Consider the following 21,569-nt stretch of genomic DNA (forward strand, 5'->3'; position numbering starts at 1 on the left):
AAAGGAGTCTACTTTACTGGCATAAAAGTGTTCAACAATCTGCCACAAAGTATTAAAAACTTGGGCAATGATACTAAAAAGTTTAAATCAGAGTTAAAGAATTATCTACATGCTCATTCCTTCTACTCTTTAGATGAATACTTCAATGTAAATAGAGAATGATGTAAAATTAAGTTATATTAATTTTTAAGCTAAAATTGCCTGTACTTATGTATGTAACCTATTGACTTGTTCTGTATCCAAAGGTACTAACCTACTTAGGATTTATAGAATGTAAATAAATTCAATTCAAATATGTTATTGACAACCAGGTATAGTGAGTTTCCCATTGCCATACTCAATTTTTGCTGATAGAGCTTATCCTCAGATTGGAAGTACATAGTCGTTGAACAGATGTACAGTAATTCCATTACATCTTGAATTTGTAAAGGTGAGCATTTTGGGAAAGAGGGATCCATATTGAAGCCTCATATATATGGAATTTTAATATTGTAATGTTTTGTCATACCTCTAGCCGATGGTTTGTGCTGTGCTTTTCTTGTGTACCCTATCTGGTGTTGGTACAGGTGTCCAGAGATAAGGACTAGCTCTGTCGATTGGGGTCAACTGAGTAGGTTTTACCTTAGAACAGAGACGGAATCCAGTCTCCAAAATGCTGAGTTTTTAAATAAAAAATGTCCAGAGACAAAATATTTGTAGGCCATTCATTAGTTTCCCCTAAAATTGTAAGGAATATATCTTTCTTTATTTGAAATTAAAAAATAATTTTATTTTCAGTGCAAATTATTTGACATTAGAAGATTGTGAGACTGATTATATTACAATTACATTTTTCTGCTCCTTCCAGGTTACTTCACATTTAAGGACAGCGTATGCTCAGCTCGCCAAACAGTCAAGTTTGGATGGTGGAGGGGGAAGTACCATTCCATCTCCTTTCCATGTGTTTCCGGCGTCATCTAGCGGTGGATCCAAAGTACTGAAACCTTTGTGGGACTTTACTTTTAGTCTTCTTCTTGATTGAGACCTATAAAAATGCTCCTTCAAGTGCCGCAGAATCTTAAAAATGGAAAATGTTATGTAGTACAGTAGCATAAATGAGATTTACAAGTTTGAAACTTCTGTTTGACATTCATTTTGCAGTTGGTGGCATGTACGGTAACCCTACCTCATATTTTGTATGCCATTCTGAAATTTGCCATGAAATAAGTTTGTGCACAAAGATGGGTTATTATGGATTGATTTCAGTACTACTAGTTCAAGGTAGGACCAAAGTCCGTTGTGATGTTGTGCAACTGCTGCATGCAGCAGCTGCAATGTTGGACAGAATCACTTCTACAGTAGCATTTCCATTTACCTGGGTTTGTTGCTGTGGACATTGCAGGGTGTCATATGCCTCCACTGGAGTGATCGCTGTTCCCACCAGTTATATGCATCCTACACAGCAATAAGCTATGTTCTTGTCATCATGTTTGGTTTTCTTTCTGTAATTAGTGGTACATGTTGCATATTAATGAGGGAATTAAACTGCTGAAGTGTGTACCATGTAATAAATGTTTTATAGATAAATTGTATGGAGACAAACATATTTAGGAGAGGACATTCTTTTAATCATATTTTTTAGCCTAATTGATTATATTAATGAAAGAATGTGTGCTTATAAAGTTACAAGGCCATCTCTGTGTTGTTCTTTCGAGTCTTGAACCAGTTGACCAGTATTTTCAATTTTTGATCTAGCAATACTATCACTGTCAAGACCACATACAGAGTGAGTCTTTTATGTGACAGTGTAGTGTTAGAAATGTTAACCCGTTGCCGTGGTTCGTCGTGTATGTTTCGTCAGGGATTTAAATCGTCTGGGGGGGTTCGGCGTGTATGTTTCGTCCAGCTGCACACCTATGTTATAACGCCCATAATAATTGATGGTTTTGCTGTAGATTGTTAGATTTTTCGCTGGCCTGTTGTCACAAGAACAGAGTATACTAAGCCAACGAGTTTAGCTGAGATAAGTCATTGTTACATATGCCTGTCTTGCAGCAAAGTTCCTGTGGCTCTTGCTAGCGGTTTCACCGCTATGAATGTCGTTTATTCTTTGCTACGAAGTTATAAACAAGAGAGACGTGATGTGATGTGTTTATAATATGATACTGCCCCGAGCTGGCCACACTGACACACTCAAATGGCATTCTTAGAAGAGGGTTGTCCAAAATTTTATTCTTGTAAAATCGATTGCTTTCGCACAGTACATAGCACCCATTTCTTAGAAAAACGCCACAATTTAAGGCAGAACACTGTGGTCACCCCCTGAGACGATACGGATGTGTGTGGGGGAGGGAAAAGTACTCATTATCGCTCCAGTTGACGCCATTTTATCGTACTGACCTTGGTGGTCGTTTCGAGGGATGACCATAAATATTTTTTTTGAGCCAGCTAAGCTCTGCTTTCGTTCACTATATACCAGCCAGTTCTTATAATAACTTCATGAATTCTGTGGTCACCCCTACGACATCTGGGGAGCCGAAAAGGTTGGAATCTGAAACGCAGAAGCACCAAACCCTTGTTATGATAACACAAAGGTTGAATTTACTGCAGCTAATCTGTCAAAATATACGACTCACGGAGGGACATTTCCACTTGTATTCCCCCCACGGGGAAGAAGGCAGGGCCGCACAGAAGTGTGGTTAGAAAAAAGAAAGCAAAAGTAAAGATACGCAGTATTGGTTTGGTGATTTGAGCCAGCGCTGTGTTTAGACTAATGCTTCAAGGCGTCACCTGCTTACATAGCCGAGATACCGGGTGCTCATATTATAAGGCAAGGTTATAAAACCATCTTTTAAGATCATTTTAGTGAAAGTTTCATCCTTCAAAGCGTACCATTCACTGCTCATATACTAAACAACCTGCTTCCATTGAAGATATAAAGGGGGTTCATATTATAAGGTAAGGTTATAAAACCACCTTTTAAGATCATTTTAGTGAAAGTTTCATGTTCCTATCTCATAGAATTTAAGAACAATGATGAATAAATAATTTTCGAGCAAAATTTAAATGGCCGGCTGAATATATTACCGCAGGAGCCGCGGCCGCGGAATTTAAATGACCACGTCAAAGGGTTAATAATATCGTGTATTAGAGGGTAGAGGGCTAGGGCCATTTTGATGAAGCTCATACACAGAGCTGGTGATTCTTTCAACCAAGAACTTCGTTCAGCATAAGGTGTTTAGAGTACATCTTGTTAGAAAAAGTTTTGAAAGCATACGCCAGCATGTTGTGTACATGACTGAGCACAGTGAAGCATGTTCATAGACATGCCTGTAGTGTCATCGGTGAAATCTTGGCAGTGATGTTGGATATGTTGGGTTTCATTCAAACTGAGCCAATCATGGAATATGACCATGAGGGCAGGTTAAACAACACTGAACATGATAGACCTACTGATAGACTACCATTCTCTAGGATATTCATTCTGGGGGGATGGTACAACCAGGGCTAAATATGAAACACACACAAGAAGTTACTGCTGTAACCCTTTATGATCAGGTTAAGGAATAACAGACACAGGCTGGCTGGTGATTGGAAGACACTATGTGTTAGCAGTGACGCATACTGAGCCTGACTGCTCTCTTGTCACCCAGCACAACAGCAAGGAAGGGGTGTTGCATTAATTGAATGTATATCAGCAGCTTAGCGTTACTCCCTGTATCAACCCTGATGATGAAGAGAGGAGTTTCTGAAATGTTGGTTTTAAACTCAACTATGACATGACTGATTGCCTAAAAAGATCCTAGTGTATTTATCTGCCACAATAGAAAATCATCCAGAGATAAGGTTATTTCCCCCATTTTAAATAGTGTTAGAATCTTTTTTTAAGTTTACAAGATCTGAGTATACGGATAATCAGAAGAATATACTTCATTTCTCTTGCTTCTTACATCAGATATATTTCATGAAAACAATATTTTCATGTTCATTCCAAAATGTTAATGCCAACAAGTGTGATATGAAAATGAATTATGGTATAATATTGGGAGTGTGTATGTTACTGAACTGCTTAGCCATTCATGGATGATCAGTGACCACCTTGTAGTTGTATATTATGGATTATAGATAATCTGTTGCAGATGTTAAGTAATGTTGTTTGCAAAGGTTCGACGATCCGAGGTAACACGTGTTCAGGAGGCTGTGAAGGCAGTTGCATTATGTCACAATGTAACTCCAGTATATGAAGAATCCAGTGGCCAAGAGAGTAGAACAGAAGGTGGTGACTGTGATGAAAGCCCTGGTTCAGTAGAAAGTCAAACAGAAGCTGATCAACATTATTGGCAGCCTAAAAAGGAAACGTGTGTTTACCAAGCATCCAGTCCAGATGAAGTGAGTGGAATTTCAAGTACAATAAGACCTCACTGATTGGTCTAATTGGGAGCAAACTCATACCCAAATTAGTGAAAGTCCATATTATAGAAGTGCTACTGAAAATATGTTCAGGGAAGTTACAAAATGGACTTCACACATCTTTTTAGGCAATACAACTTTATTCTGAAACTTAGATTGTATATCTTAAAATAGATTTACATGCTATAAAATATAAAAATGTAAGTTTTGACATCACCCTTAAAAACATTTTAGGTAGCCTTCCTACTTAGTACTGTTGGCCTTGATGTCTGACATGATCGCTGCATGCAGCAGTGTGATCATCAAGGTCATGATAAGCAAAAAAAAAAGTCATCCAAATTATTGAAGATTTCTGAATTAGTGAGGTTTCACTGTATATTCTTCTATTTAAAAGAATGCCATTTATTGTGGACTGTACTTTACTTAGAAAACCATATGTTTTCCTTAAAAGTCACTGTAATGGTTTTCATCATTTTCCTGTTGATATAAATCTTTCAGCTTCTGAGTCTTTTTAGTTCTGAGACTGCTCAGCTTGATAGTAAAAGGAATTGTGTAAGATGTTGGCAGTTGGCTGATTGGTCACTTTGGTCATATCCTTCTCATAAGATGCTACAAGTGACTATACTGGGGTGGAAGAAGCGAAATCTATACCAGCAGCAATGAGAAATGTAGTGAAAATATTTGGCTGCTTTGCTGATGCTCTGCCTTTCCACTGTGCACACTCACTGCAAGCACTGTGGTTATAATATCATAGCTTGAAGATTAATGGTCCACTTGGCATTATCTATATTTCAGAATTGTATGTGTCTAAGAAAATAATTCTCTGTATACTTGAATGTACCACACACCAACTTTTACATTATGGAGTGAAGGTTCATGTAAGAGATTCGATTTTCTATGCTCCAGTAATTGTTGTTATATTGTTACATGTATGAAATGACTATAGATGGAGTTTGGATTGGTAACTGGATTTATTGACCACTTACGGATTGTAACTATAGTGTTTCACTAATTCACACATGCAGCAGTTCACTACAGCATGCACTGTCTTCAGCAGTCATTGTTCGGTAATGGCTCCCAGTCGTGGATGTTTCCCTTACTCTTGGTTCCCTAACCTATCCCTGTGCTTCAGCTACCAGCTTCTGACAACAACAACTTGCAAAAACTGAACAGCAGCAGTCCTCTAACTAACTCACCTGCTTGCCAACCAACTTTCCCCAATGCACTGCACTAACTGAACTTGGTTGATCAAATGATATAGCCTCAGAGCAGACCACATAGAAAATACCACTTCCATTGTTGCCCACAGGCTGCTTCCTGTCAACAGCTCCTGTACTGTTGCATATTTACGAAGGTGTTGCTTAGCAATGCCACAATATGTATTCACATGTTGATTCAAATAAAACCAGAAAAAAAATCAATTTAGATTCAACCTTCCCATTGCGAACTGACTGAAGACACCAGTTACGGACATTAGTGGTTCGTGTGACTGTAAAGTGCTTACAGCTGTAGTTTTGTGGGATCATGCTTTCATTAATTTTGTTTTCATTTGTCACATGGTTCCCCTTGCATTGGACATGAATACGTTTGTACTAGAGTATCAGGTGTTTTGTGATATGTAATTTGACTGGGAAGTGTCACAGGAAATCCAAAAGAAAGTTTTCCTAGGTTCAGGTTCCTCATAGAGCATGGAATATTGTTATTAAAGTAAAAGGAGCTGGCATGTTAATACAAGAAACCAAAATATAATCAGATATTAACACAAGAAAAGTTGGAGCCATCCTTCAACATGTTGTGACTCTTGTGGCATATTTCTAGACAACTCATGGAACTGGATCCCTGCATTCACATTCTCATTCTTAAAACCTGCACATTGCAGAGTTCATAAGCTTAGCGCCACTTAAACAGACACAGTGATTGTACTGCCCAGAGGCTACATGTTGTAGCTACTGTTGCCATAGCTAAAAGGGTTTTAACGGTACAAACCATTATACACTGGTGCTGCCTTACAGGAAACTTCTGAAATGCACTATTATAAATAAACAGTTCTCAAAGAGAATTGTAATAAGTAAATCATGCTCTTATATTAAAGGAACTGATTGTACATAAAGCTTTACCAAAACAGGTTAGATGCACATGTGCACATTCACATTTCAGATGGCTACAATCTATATGCAACCTGTCAACCATCCTCCCCATAGGAAACATAAACCAGAAGTACAGGACCTTTGTTGACTGGTTCAAGGCTCTCTACTTCATGGCCAGCTGCAAGGCACATAATGAACTTTGTTGCTAAATCAGTATGCCTGACAGCCTTATGTTTCATGGTGAGATGTGTGGTTTGTGCATGGGAATTTGTTTGTGATTTGTCAGAAGTGAGCGGCAGTTATCAGCTCCAATAACTGTTTGTTCTCATTTACAATCAGTGAGCAGTGTGTTCTGTTATGGTGCAGTGTACTTTACAGCAGTGTTTATTTCTGTATGACACCTATATTAAATACAGATATGCTAGAAAGTGTTGGTGAAAATTTTGATGTAAATTTCATGAAGAAATAGTTTCCAGCTGACAATTAACAATTTGGTGAATAAACTTAGATCAACAGGACTGTCAATAGAAAATAAACGAAAACACAAATGCCGAGTGAGTACCAAGAAAGGTTAGATGACATAGGGACCAGATTTGAACACGCACCTAGAAAATCACTGAAACGTCTAACTGAAGAGACGGGTGTCAAAGTCTAGTGCAAGAAGGGCAACAAATTTGCTGAACCTTAGACCCAATAAAACAGCAGTTATCCACAGCTTGCAGCCACACACAATCCAGCTTGGCAGGGTTCATTTTTGCAGTTGGTTTCTACAGTCTGTCATCAGAGATGAGATCAGTATGCAGTTGACATTCTTTCCTGATGAAACATGGTTTCACTTGCAGGGATGCATAAATATGCAAAATAATTGCTACTGAAGTTCGCAGAATCCACATCTAACCCACTAAGTCCTGCTCCACCCGGTGAAAGTTTGTATCTGCTGTGCTTTAAGTGCAAGAAAGATTGTTGGACCTGTGTTTTTTAATGAAACAGTTGTGAAAGATATGTACAGGTTATTTTCAGGCAGTTCTTTTCAGAGTTAACAGAAGAAGAGAGACTATGGCTGGTTTCAGCAAGAGTCAGCTGCTGCCCACACTGCATGTATGCCCATGCAGACTTTGTCTGATGACTTCGGGGACAGAATTATCAGCTGTGGCATTTTGCCAGCACGTTCACCCAATCTTACTCTTTGTGATTTATTCTGGGGTTGTTTGAAGGACAGTTTACAATTGTAACCCCTGAATTGAAGCACTGAAAGAAAATATTTCTAGGGATATTGCAAATATTCCTGCAGAACAGCTTCATAGGTTAAATCAAAACCTACCGGTGCGAGGATTGTCTACATATAGAGGGACAGCATTTTCAGCACCTCATATGATCTGTGAATTGTAACTACTTCATTATGAACATTATCAGAGATTCATTGATTATTGATTCTTCAGAAAAATTTGTATGCACCTTGCAGCTAGCAGTGCATTGGTCACCATGAAGCGCAATGCCATGAACCAGTCAACAGATGTAAAAACCTCCCTGAAGAACCTGAAGAATAGATCAGGCTATATTAGGTAACAAACTTACACTCACTCACCACAGAAATAAAGCATTGATGTATATACACATGTCATCTGTGTGAACCTTACCTCATAGAGTAATTGATGTACATTTTCTGTTGTACTAAATGATATACCTTTTGTCATTTTGTGTGACATGCATTGTTCATGACACACAGATTTTGTGACTCATGAATGTTTTAAAATCTTGTCTTCTGAACAGACCTACTTAACATAGCAGTGCTCCAGATTAAGTCTTTTTTAATCTTCTCATCATCACATGTTAGAATCTGAATCTTTCCCTGCCATAAAGTTTGTCAGTTGTAGAAGCAATGAATCCATTCCATTGGTCAGCCTATACAATACCATTACCTGAAATGTCTCCGTCTTGAGCTAGATAATTCCCACAACTGTTCACTCAGTCACCTTTGAGGAACTTTGTTGCATAAGAAGAAATCAGCTCACTAGGAAAACAGCCACTTTATTCTCTCAAATCATTCACCTTACAGTGACTGCTGCTTGAAGGCTGGTGGATAAGGAGCTCTGAAAACTTATTTCAGATAGTGAGAATGATTTAATTTCTTGAGTGAACGACTGTAAAACATGGAAAAATATGACAGTCTGAATCCTTTGGAATGATAAAAACAAACTTTGCATGATTATATCTGATGGCATCGTTCAGTGAGACAGCCACTCCAGTTGGGCACAGATTCACAACAAATTAGCAGTCTGAATGGTGAAACATGCTAGGGACAGCATAGTGTTCAAGCTGCTTGTGGCTGAAAGAAGTCAGTCTGTTAATCTACATTAATAGAATACTGAATAAAGAGATCATGGATAAACATGTTTCTTTGAAGAAAGTCGTCTTCTGGGTTTAGGTGCCACGTATTCTTCATTTTGGCCGACGTTTTGGAGGAACGTATCACCTCCATCTTCAGAGCAGTTGAATGGCTTGGAATGCAGAGAGCAGTAGACAGCTACTGCTGTCATTCAACTGCTCTGAAGATGGAGGCGATACGTTCCTCCAAAACGAAGAATACGTGGCGCCTAAACCCAGAAGACGACTTTCTTCATAGTCATCGCCGTGAAAACCTCAAAACTTATATGTTTCTTTGTTCTGAAATTTTTATGGATGGGTATTCCAACAGTACAAGTATAGTGATCCTGCAAGGGTCTGTAATATTGGTTCATGTAACATTAAATATGTATAAGGCCTTATTTCAACCCAGTTGACAACTCACACAATGAAGACAAAGTGCAGAATGGTGGGTGAGTGTGCAAGAAATTTCAGACAAAAAGCTTGCAGTTTTGAAACATTGGTGTGTTGCCATCCACTGCTCCACAGAATTTTCCTGTGCCTTTTAAGTCTAATTTGGCAAGGTATGTACAGTGGCCATTAGTAATTTGAAACTTTTTCCACTTTTTAACACTGGTTTTTTTATATATTATTCTGAATAAAACATTACTGCATGTCCAGTTTTTTCCTCAGTTGATGCTACCAGGCTGAATTATGTATGATGGTAGTTCTTGAGAAAGAAAGGGAGACGAGCTTGAGTCAGAGCATTGGTATTTCGTTGGAGTGAAAATTGTCTTGTAGCTAATTTCTGCAGGATAGTATAAATAACATTTCATGACATTGCATTGATTTCCTCATGTAATTTAACATTTTTATTTTGACAGGTGGCTTTGGTAAAGTGGACAGAGGAAGTTGGTTTAGCTCTAGTGAGGCGAGATCTGTCCAGTATGCACCTACGAACACCAGCTGGGATGACTCACTCGTACACCATCATGCAAGTCTTTCCATTCACTTCAGAGACCAAACGTATGGGTATCATACTAAAGGTATAAACTGCGGGAAATTTAGACCAATGTAGCTGAAGATATACATGGTAGTACTGAATAAAAGTTATTGGAAATTTTCAGAATTTAAGTTACTCAGCTATTTCCTTACTGGATGCTTGTCTCTGCTGTAGCATGATACACCTAAGAATGCAGTGAAACCCCATTAAATTAAACTTTTAGTGAGTACTTTATCATCATTGTTGATGTGATGATGCTGATGCATGCTTTGGCATAGTGTAAAAAATGTCGGTGGAAGGAAATCTTTTCCATAAATTCATTCGGAAAGTAACATATTACCAAATGTTGCAGTGTAATGGGTTGCACTGCCACTTCATAGTTGGGATATCCTGTGTTAAAATCTTGGTGGAGAGACTGGTTTTTCTTGTTCACTGCTAGCAAATTTTAGGATGATACCAGATGCAACCACTGCCATACTAGTTCTCGCCATACTTATGATGCACAATCTAGGGCACTCTATTTTTTTTGTTGCTAGTGGGGTGGAACTAAGTCCCTTGTACTGCGGCCACTTCTGGCCTATTGTACCAGCCCCAGATGATAGGTGAGGGTGATTGTGGAGCAATTGGTGGAATGAAGATTGGCAGGGGAAACCGAAGTACTCGGAGAAAACCTGCCACTTTGTCCACCACAAATCCTACTTGACCAGACCCGGGATCGAACCCGGGCTGCCACGGTGGGAAGCCAGCGACTAACCCCTTGAGCTATGGCGCAGCCCTGGGCCAGTCTAAAAACACAGCCTGTAATATTGAAAGTAAAACACCAGGTAGAAAAGTAATGGAATTGGATAAGATTAGTAAAAGAACTTACTTGAGAGTGACAAAGAATAGTAAAATATTTGACACCATTAACTTCTTTAGTTGCCTGCCATATTATGGCCTTCCATCAGTGTCTCTGGGGGCACTTTCTTTTTCTGAAGAGTGCTTCTTATGCATCTAATTGGCTTATACAAAAAGGAATGTTAAAAGTTATACTGTTTTGTTGCAGGAAGAACACACGGGTGAAATTGTTTTCTACCTTAAGGGAGCTGATGTAGTCATGTCTGGTATTGTTCAGTACAATGATTGGTTGGAAGAAGAGTGTGGTAACATGGCAAGAGAAGGCCTCAGAACTCTTGTTGTTGCAAAGAAGACCCTAACTGAAGAGCAGTATATGGATTTTGAGGTTTCTGTCCTTTACATACCATATTACAAATTGAAGTATTAATAATGTTTTATGTTATAAGAGAATAAGACCTGACCTGGTACCCAGTGAGAACTGATTGTAGACACATAATTTTTTTGTGATTTATGAGAAGAACTGAACCCACAGGAATAACCCAGTTCATAATCTAAAACAAGTTATTTGATGCAACAATCTTCCTTTATCCAGACTTTTCTCTTCCACCAATTGCTCACATTGAATGGGGTCGCCAGGTCTGAAGTCATGTTTAGCCAGCTCCTTTCCCCATTTGAACCATATACACCAGAATTTTATTTGTAAGCAAATAACAAAGACCCCCCATTAACTTTGAAGATACTATTACGAATTTAGTTACTAGACATGGTTTGGATTTGGTAATTGGATGTATTGTAACTACAAGTAATTAGAGGGCTATCGCTAATTCACTCGAGCACGTACTAAGTCTTCTCGGTTTGTCTTCACCAGTTGTCGTCTTGTAACAGTTCCCACCAGAGTCCTCTTATGCTCAGGTCATTACCAGCTGGTGACTGCCTTACTTTCCAGTGTCCTCACATTCTCAGCTTCCAGGCCATACCTGACTTAGTCAAAGTCACAGTCAGAGTTACTTTACAACTGGCAGTTTACCTCCAATCAATTTGTATTGGTGCCAGGCCCTTGGAGACCCACGACCAGTATTTCCTTTCAACTGAAGTTGTAGTCATTATGTAACGTCCTCTCTGATGAGAGGATGGGTCTGTCATTTACAATTGCTGCTGGCCCTCACCAGCACAGTCATTCTCGGGTCCAAGTCCTGCGGGACTTATGACTATTTTACTGTCTCAGATTTGAGACTCCCACAACCTGGAGGGTCACGTCCCATATTTATATCCCCCAGGAACAGGGTGGCCCAGTTATATCCCCAGGCACTGGTTTGGTTTCCTTTTTCATTACCTCCTGTGACATACAGGGCCATGGTGGAGGCCTTCAGACCTGCCATCACATGGTGTTGACTGACTGTCCACCTAGCCTCCATATATAGATTCAACACATGCGCCATACAAAACGCTTTCTCAGTGGTTCTTTGTTATGTGTCCATTCTACAATAATTCCTCCATTGGCATACATGTATTTGTTGCCATGGGAACATGTTGAGGGGCACATGGTGGTGTAGTTGGTTGAGGCACTGCTACAAGCCAGAAGGTCACGGGATCGAATCTTAATGAGGTGTTTTTTCAATTTACCTAATTCTTCCAGCCGCACTATGGCCCTGGGTTCAACTCAGCCTCTTAACAGAAATGAGTACCAGGAATATTCTTGGGGTTAAAGGGCGACCAGTGCATAAGGCTGACAACCTTACCACCATCTGTGAGCTGATTGTCTAGAACAGTGTTCCGCAACCTTTTTCTACTCGCGGCACACCATAAAGTATCCATGACTCAACACCGCACACCAAAATGTTATTCCCCTCAAAAACGCATGATATCAGACAATTAATATAAATACATAACTTGATCAACTTGTTACTATAATATTATTATATTGTTATTTTATTATCATTAAACAGAAATCGACTCGTGCATTTATTAGCAATTAATAAACTTTAATTCACTGTAGAGTGTAGAAAATACACTTCTATTACTATTAAAGTAAATACAGTAATTCTACTCATACCCTCAATGTGATACTTGCGCCTGCGTACCTGCACACAGGCGACTGATCCGTGGTGGAATCGTTGACAATGCAAGTCTCATTTCTTCATCCATGGATTTGAGCTGCTCCCTCTTTGATGTCTTAATTTCAGTTAATGTCGAAAAGACCAGTTCACACAAATATGTAGTTGAAAATGGCAATAACACATTAACTGCCATCTCGGAGATAGCCGGGTATCCACTCCTTATTGCCAACCAAAACGTATCCAAGGGCACTTCGAGAAGTTTTAGTTTCAATGTTCTGTCTGCTTTTAAATTTGCGAGTTCCTCTTGTATATTAATCGGAAGATATTCTGAATTCACAACAAAGGGATCACGAACCCAGTTGAAATCTTGCACACTCTCTCCAAAATACTTATTGAATTTCTGCTCCAGCATTTATAAATGTTCTTTAATTATGTCCGTCACCACTTTATTGCCGTCAGCAAGTGGCCATACAGTCGGGGACATCTCTAACGACCCATCTGTAATCCTCTAACTAGCAACCAAAATTTGCGAACTACTTCAGAGCACAGCTATGATAGAACTGAAACAACTGTAAAACGCGGGACCTCTACTCTTCAAACAAATACCGAAACAGCGTTATAAAAGACAGGAAAACCCATGCTAATCCCTGCAGTTTTGGGGAAAAGCACGTACACAGAACATGCGACAAGCATATCAAAGAAGCTGCATCGATGCGAGAAAAATAAAAATAAATAATTTACGTTTATACACCATTGCTGTACATAAAAAATCACAGCATGTAATAAAGAATAAACAAGCATCATCTTATTTAATCAGTGCAGTGGCTGAGAATAAAATACAAGAATATGAAACAAGGTAACTGGGATAAAATAAAACGAATAAAATTCGACAGTTAATTTCTTACAATTGGTAAAAGTTTGCATCACACCTTTCACCTTGTGATGGCACACCGGTTGCGGAACACTGGTCTAGAAAATGTGGGAAACTCAACATCTCACAACCCAATGGGCCTCCACGGCCTGTTACAGGGATACCTTTACTTACTTTTTATGGGAACATGTTTACAGAGCCATTGTGTAGCAGTGGGCCTCTCTGGTTCTGCCATTACCAGCTTTCAGACATTATGTCACAATATCATAACAAATATTCTTGGGAATTTACCTTCCTTCATGGTAAATACGATCACTGGGCTAGCACATTCAAGTGGCATGTCTGATCATGATATGAGAATATTAATATTACTGCAAAGGTTAACTGTTCACACCAGAGTCCCAGTGATGTACATTCTGCATCCAAATCATGGAAGAAGCAACCTTCTAATACAAGCTGTCTTTCAGCAAAATTCCTTGTTTACCTGTCATTGAATATGTCATGCATTGTACAAATATTTACAAGTCATATACTCCAAAAATGCAAGAGATATAAAATACACTACTTTGTTGATAGAATTACAGCAGTGAGTTCAAGCAGGAAATGAGGTTATTCCTACTCTGTTATTTTTAATGACTATAACTGTGTTGTGCTTGATTCAGGTAGTGAACTTAAAAATTCTATTTCAGAAAGTGATGGTTATGTGTATTGGACATGTGTTATCATATTTTCTCATAGATGGTTTTTCATGTCAAAAAATGCACATAATGTATGCATGTATCATACCAACTTGCACAGCTTTTCACCATATCAAGATTAATGTAAATTGATATAGGTATTCAAGTGAAGTGGTGGGTGAGGTTAATCTATAAATTGTTGCTGCACATTTCTTTTTTAATGAGAGTTACGGATATAAAATTTTATCACAGTTTGATTACTGTTCTTCTGATACAAGATTTGAAGACAGAATATGGTTTACTTTATTGTCATCAAAGTTCCCTAATCTGAAACTAAGTGTAATGGTCTAGACAGCCATGAAACATTACTTTTTTTTGTATACAAATACCTGAATTGATTCTTCATCTCCTTCCAGTCCATACAAATCCAGTTGAACATAGTGGAGTTATTTAGAATTGCTAAAGCATGTAGGTAAGTTAATAGGTAAGTTACAAATGGATATAGAACTTAAACAAATAAGAGTACTGATTTGAAAAATGCTTCTGTTTCTCAACATAATCTCCCTGTACATTGAGACACTTGAAGAAAGCAGTCTTCTGGGATTTGGCACCGTGTATATGTGGTGTTAACCGACGTTTCGGAGGAACGTATCGCCTCCATCTTCAGGGTAGAAGAAAAAATATAAGAAATCTGCAAAGCGAAGAGACCGTGAGAACCGGTAAAAGCAGACTGTGTGGAAATATACACAGCTATGTGAGAGCAGAGGAAAGGGGGGAATGGCAAGTATACAAGTGAAAGCAGTAGTGTGGGAGGGGTAGGGGAAGGGAGCTGGGACAAGCGTGTTTTTGTGTAGGGGAGAGAAAGGCAGGTTAAAGGCTGGGCACTAATCCGTAAGTTGAGGGGGGTGGGGGTGGGTGGTTGTTATGTTGGTTGGTCATGGCCTGTGTGGCCTTCTGGATCTGGTGTCATATCCCGGTGAGGGTTTTCTAAGAGAACAGATGAGTGGTTTCCAAGACTTGCTGAGACAAAACCCCCCCTCTCTGTTCATATTTCCTGGATGCAGTTCAATCTCAATTGCCCCCCTAATGATGCGATCCATATAGCGGGTCTTGGTGGCGAGGATGGAGGTATTCTGAAGCTGAATGCGGTGTCCCAGATCGATGCTGTGTTCAGCTACGGCCGACTTGTCCGGTTGTTCAAGACGGATGTGCCGCTGATGCTCCTTCAACCTCATGTCCACGGAGCGGCCTGTCTGCCCAATACAGACCTTCCCGCACTCGCATGGGATACTGTATACACCCGGTGTCCTTAGGCCCAGGCTGTCTTTAACCGGCCGGAGGAAATTGGATAATTTGTATGGAGGCAGACCCACTGCTTTGATGTTGTGTCGGGACAGCACTCTGCTGATACGGTTGAATATGGTCCCGACATAGGGAAGGAAGGCGANNTAGATGTTTGTATGGGTGGATTTGCGGTACACTCTATGGCCCAGGGAAGCGTCGGGTCTCCTGTAAATATCTATATCCAGGAAGGGGAGGTGGCCTTCAGTTTCAGTTTCCATTGTGAACTGGATGCACTGGTTGATACTGTTTATGTGGTTCAGGAAGTCCTGGAGCTTGTCAGGCCCATGCCATGTGAACTTGCCTGGTTCCGACAGCAGACCAAAGAATTTTATGCTGCTGGTTTTCAGGGGCTTGTGAAATGATGGGACAAGTGCCTCAATGTACAGGGAGATATGCTGAGAAATAAAAGCATTTTTCAAATCAGTACTCTTTTTTATTTAAGTTCTATATCCATTTGTAACTTACTTATTGACTTACCCTCGTAGAAGACCTCAGCCCCAGGCACTTGCTCCACAAGTCACTCTCATCAGTTTCAGAACCCATTTGGCAGCAACCAACATTAGCTTGTTTGTTGAATGTTTTGTATTACAGTGGTCACCTACATAAATGGTGACTTGAGAAAATGTAGTTAAATAGTACAAAGCATTGCATTAATAAAATTTATCCATTATAAGTAATTAATCTTCAAGGAATGCATCCTATTGTGTTATTCTATAAAATTACTTTTAAATTGTTCCTGTCTCAACAACCACCATCAGAAACTCACAGTTCACTGTGCAACAGTGAGTTTATTGGTAATACCATAAGACCAGTAACCTGATTGTTGCACAGTGAAGTGTGAGTAACTTTTTGATGGTGGTTGTGTTGAGACAGGAACAATTTTAAATGTAATTTTAAGTAATTAATGTTCGGATCAATCAGTGATGGCTGAATGTCACATTTATTTCATGTTGTTACCAAGGCACTGACATATCCAACCTCTACACAAGTCTCAGCATACAAAGGTGATTCATGGTTCAGTGGGACTTTTTTTAACAAAAGAATGTACATGACAAAATTACAAGACTCTCCCTCCTTTTCAAGTTATTGTTCCATTACACACATTTTTTTTTTTAGTCGTCGTGAGTTACTGATGGCAGCAGCATACAAGTTTTTATCCTCCCTGCATAATCAGTTTAGGACATCGCATTTGAGTTCATCATCGGTTTGAAATTTCTGTCTTGTGTGCACCTTCATTGGTTCAAACAAATTAAAATCACTTGGGGCTGAGTCAGGATCATAAGGATGGTGGTTCATGATTTCCGAGGCCATCATTGCATTTGTCTCATTTGTGGAGGAGAGTTGCCGTGCAGTAGGTTGATGATCTTTGACAGTTTCCCAGGTCCTTTCTTCCAAATCGCTTGGTGCGCATTGTAATACTATACATTAGTTGTTATGCCATGTGGAAAAAATCCGTTTTGAATCCCAACACACGCTTGCCACGATCTTGCCAGCTCACAGATGTGTCTTTATGTTTTCTGGGTGGTGGCGATTCTTTTGGACCTCATTCCATGCAGGAGCACTTTGACCTTGGACTGAAGTAATGCACCCATATCTCATTGCAGTGCAGATGTTTGACAGGCAAAGCAACATACTGTGACTTCTGGTCAAACATTAACTTCTTTGGGACCCACCTGGCGCACACTTTCTCAAGTAATAAGTGTTCCTGGATAATTGTTTGAACACTTATGCAACTGTTGGACGCAGTACCATGCACTGTACTTCGCCTGTTTCCCAAAATCATCTCTTTAATGCAGCAAATGTTCACATTGTATACTGCTCTTGTTTGAAAACGAGCACGCAGTAGGTTTGAGACTTCTTTACAGCCTTCAGAAAAATTATTGTACCAACCATAGACACTCAGATGTAACAAGGTCTCTTCCCCATATTGTGCATTTAACCTATGAACAATTTCTGGTGGTTTTACTTTTACTTTGTTTTAAATACAGAATATTTTTGTGGAGAATGCGTACTTTTGTATACATTTTGTGCATATTGTTTATGACACAATAGGATGCATGTTATTAAAACTTTCTGTGTCACTAGGAATTTGATGATACAGTGCTCTTTTACTGAGGGGTGTCAAGGTTTGATGCACCTTGTACTAAGCCCTGATGCACAGAAGTGGGGTAGATGGCCACCTACCAGGCACCGAAAGCAATGATATCATCTACTGTCCATAAAACAGTTTTATTTTTCTGGTATCCACATCTTCAGGAAAAAAAGAATGAAGTCCAGGTTAACATTGAACCACCCACATATATGCTCACCTGTTGTAGCAAACCAAAGACATTGCACTATAACTGTTCATCTAGCTGTAGCTTGTCCATTTAAAACATTACAGCATGATTTTACATAAAGAATAGTCCATGGATAATGCCAAGAAAAATCAAAATTAATTCAGTATTTTACTGTAATACACACACAGTATTGTTGAAATATTTCATCTAAATAATGTTCCCATTTCCTGTATAGACACGATATAATGCTGCAAGGATGTCTGTATCAGACCGTGTTGCACGTGTTGCTGCCGTCGTTGAGAGTTTAGAGCGAGAAATGGAGCTCTTATGTGTGACAGGAGTGGAAGATAGATTACAGGACAGAGTACGTCCCACCTTGGAATTACTACGCAATGCTGGGATCAAGGTTTGGTTTACTGCACATCGTTATAAAATGCTGTTCTTTGGTAACTGTTGTGTAACCTTAAGGCATTGATGTTCTTTAATTGTCTAATGTAGGCAGTGCATTATGAAAGGGGACAATAATATATTCTAAATCTGCATTGCATAATCTGTTATGGACGGTAAAGAATCAGCAGAAAGATTTTGCATGTATTTTCTCATATATGAGTGGCCTTGTAAACATTACTTATGAGAAAGAATTATTGCTTGGTAAATGATTGTTGGTTTCTAAATACCAAACAGTAAAGTGCATGTGACCAGTAAAGCTGGTTTCAAGAAAACTGACATTTCATATTTGGGCCCCAAGTGCACACCTCCTTATTTTCCTGTTCAGTTATATTTATGGATGTGGTCTCTGCAAATTACTGAAATTTAATCATAATCCTTACAACTTTGAAGAGAATCGCTGTATTACGTTTTGGGGCCCATATGCAGGGCCTCTGTTTTTTGATGCTGGAATGTTTACATTTGCGAAGGATGGATAACTCTTCGGTACCAGATATGAATAAAATCTGCCATATCATTCAGGCATGGCAAGATGCACATCCATACATGTATGCATACAGACACACCAATGGCATTCCAAATACCTATTTGTATTCAGAGGCTGAAAATGTGTAAATCCATCAGCATCTCAACATCATATTTTTTCATGATCACACTACTTTCTTATATTGTGTATATGAGAAAGTAATACATTAAAACTGATAGTTTATTGCAGTTAATGCAACATGAACTTAATAATAATTCAGTGACATAAGTGGACATATTGTCACTTATTTGTATTTCGAACATTGCAACTTTATAAATATTAAAAGTTTTAAACCATAAGTTGGTTCATATGTTGCAGATTTGGATGTTGACAGGTGATAAACTTGAGACAGCAACTTGCATCGCCAAGAGCTCTCGCTTAGTGTCAAGGACACAAGGTCTTCATGTGTTCAAATGTGTAGTTACTCGTACTGATGCCCATCTGGAACTGAATACATTCCGTAAGAAACAGGATTGTGCGCTTGTTATTAGTGGAGATTCATTAGAGGTAACTTGAGTATGCTTATTTTCATTTGAGTAATTGAAAATTCCAAAAGTAACCAATTTCTATTTTCCACTCACTGCACCACAAACTGTTTGCGTCATTATTGTGAACTAAATTTTAGTGAGTGCAAAAAATGGTGTTATGAAGGGGAAAGTTCATACTAGACATTCTCTTCATATCAAACCATATCCCCTAGCGAGAGATTGTACAACATGAAGGGTGCCCTGAAACATACAAAGGGCAAGAGGGAAATGGTAGCCAATAACCAACAGATTTAAACCAGGTACCTTGTGAATGCAAGTTGAGCATTATTACTATACCTACTTATCCAGTGTTATACTGAATAGAGGATTGATTTACTGTACTCACAAATTGCAAGTCCACAAAATTGGTGACAGGAAAATAGAACAGTTCTCCTTTTATTATGAGAACAATTGATACTACTAGTCATTGTTGACATATCTGTCCATTGAAATACTACATTTTCTACCACCACAACCACTGCTACTTTCCTCCATTTTAAGGGTGAGGATATGTAAAACGGGGATTTTTACTTCAGAACACAACAAGACAGCTCCATTCCTGAGTCACTAACAAACATCAGTATTGTAGATACTATATACAAGCCAGTCTTTTCCAAACCTAGTATGAACATGCAGCTGGAGACCTCCCTGTCCTCATACAAACATGATGCTCTTCCATACTTGTGAAATGGGAATAACACTAGTACAACTGAATGCAAGATCCTGAAATATCCTTCAGAAACTATATAGCTTTTATGAAGACACCTTTTTATGAAAGTAGAAAATGGAAAATAATACAGTGCTGACACAAATTATTTTATATGATAAATAACTGATGACCCTAATTATATTTGCAGGTATGTCTTCAGTATTATCAGCATGAATTTTTGGAGCTCGCATGTGGTTGTCCAGCCGTAATATGTTGTCGCTGTTCACCCACACAAAAGGCTGAGGTGGTGCGTCTCATTCAGAGACACACCGGTAGACGCACAGCTGCAGTGGGGGATGGAGGCAATGATGTCAGCATGATCCAGGCTGCTGATGCAGGTACTTATACATTCCCTTCAAAAGCTGAAGTGACATTGCTTCTTTGTTTGCTGAAAAAAGAATTCAGATAAATGTTGAAGCATTCACGGCCTATTTGAAGATACTATACCAGTGTCTGTCTGGAGTGATTGAGGAAATAGTGGAATAGTTATCAGGGCAGCATATTCGCGGACAAAAATTTAAAAGTGAGGCATTCCAAATATGAACAGAATTGCTCACCTCTAGAGCATAATCGTCAGCGGTACTGGCTTAGTTGTAAGTAGTGGTATGTATAGCTTGTGTGGTTGAAAACTATTTGAAACATGCCTTCCACAATTATAACAGATTACACAGGTCTGAAAAAATATATTTTTTTTTTCAGCTGCATGGAATATTTTTGGTAAACTTTGTTTTCTAGGATGCTGAATCCAAAAATGACCTCAATTTCCCCCTATCACGTATGGTTTTTTGGAAAATAATAGGTGTCTCTGGCTCGACTGTCCCACAGGCATAAGAAGCAGGGATGTTCTGTATAATCTGCCTGCTGGCCCAGCAACATGGTTCATATTTTGAAGTCTCCACAAACCATCCAATGATGTTCTTGATAGTTGACTTTCTCAAGAATCACAGCCAAATCGTTATAGTTTTCTTCCAAATGCACTGAGTGTCCCATAGGAATTGATGCAAATGTATTTCCATTATGCAGCAAGACTACTTTGAGGCTTGTTTTAGACGAATCAATGAAAATGTGCCACTCAGATGGATCATATTCGATTTCAAAGCATTTCATGAGCCCTTGAATATCATTACAAAAAACGAGATTTCCCCTCTTTGGAAAAAACTGAGTGAATTCCTTCTCTCAGTGCCTGTACCACGAGAATGATGTTCCAGGTGACAGCAAGTTTTTATTTTTTAGTCTTGACCCTAGCAATTCGGCTGCATCTTTGGAAAGGCCTAAATCTCTAACTAAGTCATTGAGCTCACTCTGAGAAAAAGGTTGGGGTCCCTCATCAACAGAAAAATCTGAGCTGCATTCATCCTAGGGTGGTAATATAGTTCTGTCCTCCAAATCACTCTGCATATCATCCAAACTGGAAGGTGGGAGGAGAACTGGTATTTCAGAGCTATGAGGCACTGGACGAATAGCTGAATTAAG

The 21,569-nt window shown here is 39.0% G+C and overlaps 2 protein-coding genes across 2 annotated transcripts in view; one reads left to right on the top strand and one right to left on the bottom strand.

Moving 5' to 3' along the window:
- The window catches only part of LOC111875689 (probable phospholipid-transporting ATPase IIB), a gene marked incomplete at its 5' end in the record, with an annotated part of 46,106 nt that overhangs the window by 12,125 nt on the left and 12,412 nt on the right, over nucleotides 1–21,569 (top strand). The window contains 7 exon segments of the mRNA XM_033750175.1: nucleotides 848–973; nucleotides 4,144–4,368; nucleotides 9,704–9,865; nucleotides 10,868–11,044; nucleotides 18,123–18,293; nucleotides 19,179–19,367; nucleotides 20,245–20,434. Of these exon segments, the coding sequence (XP_033606066.1) occupies nucleotides 848–973; nucleotides 4,144–4,368; nucleotides 9,704–9,865; nucleotides 10,868–11,044; nucleotides 18,123–18,293; nucleotides 19,179–19,367; nucleotides 20,245–20,434 (1,240 nt within the window).
- Nucleotides 20,461–21,569, bottom strand: part of LOC111875690 (probable phenylalanine--tRNA ligase, mitochondrial) — a 33,555-nt gene continuing 32,446 nt past the window's right edge. Inside the window, exon 7 of the mRNA XM_023872130.2 lies at nucleotides 20,461–20,484. The gene's annotated coding sequence lies outside the window, so the exon portion shown is untranslated. The remainder of the gene's footprint in view (nucleotides 20,485–21,569) is intronic.

The sequence above is a fragment of the Cryptotermes secundus genome, unplaced genomic scaffold (assembly GCF_002891405.2).
Source record: "Cryptotermes secundus unplaced genomic scaffold, Csec_1.0 scaffold449, whole genome shotgun sequence".
NCBI classification, from domain to species: Eukaryota; Metazoa; Arthropoda; class Insecta; order Blattodea; family Kalotermitidae; genus Cryptotermes; species Cryptotermes secundus.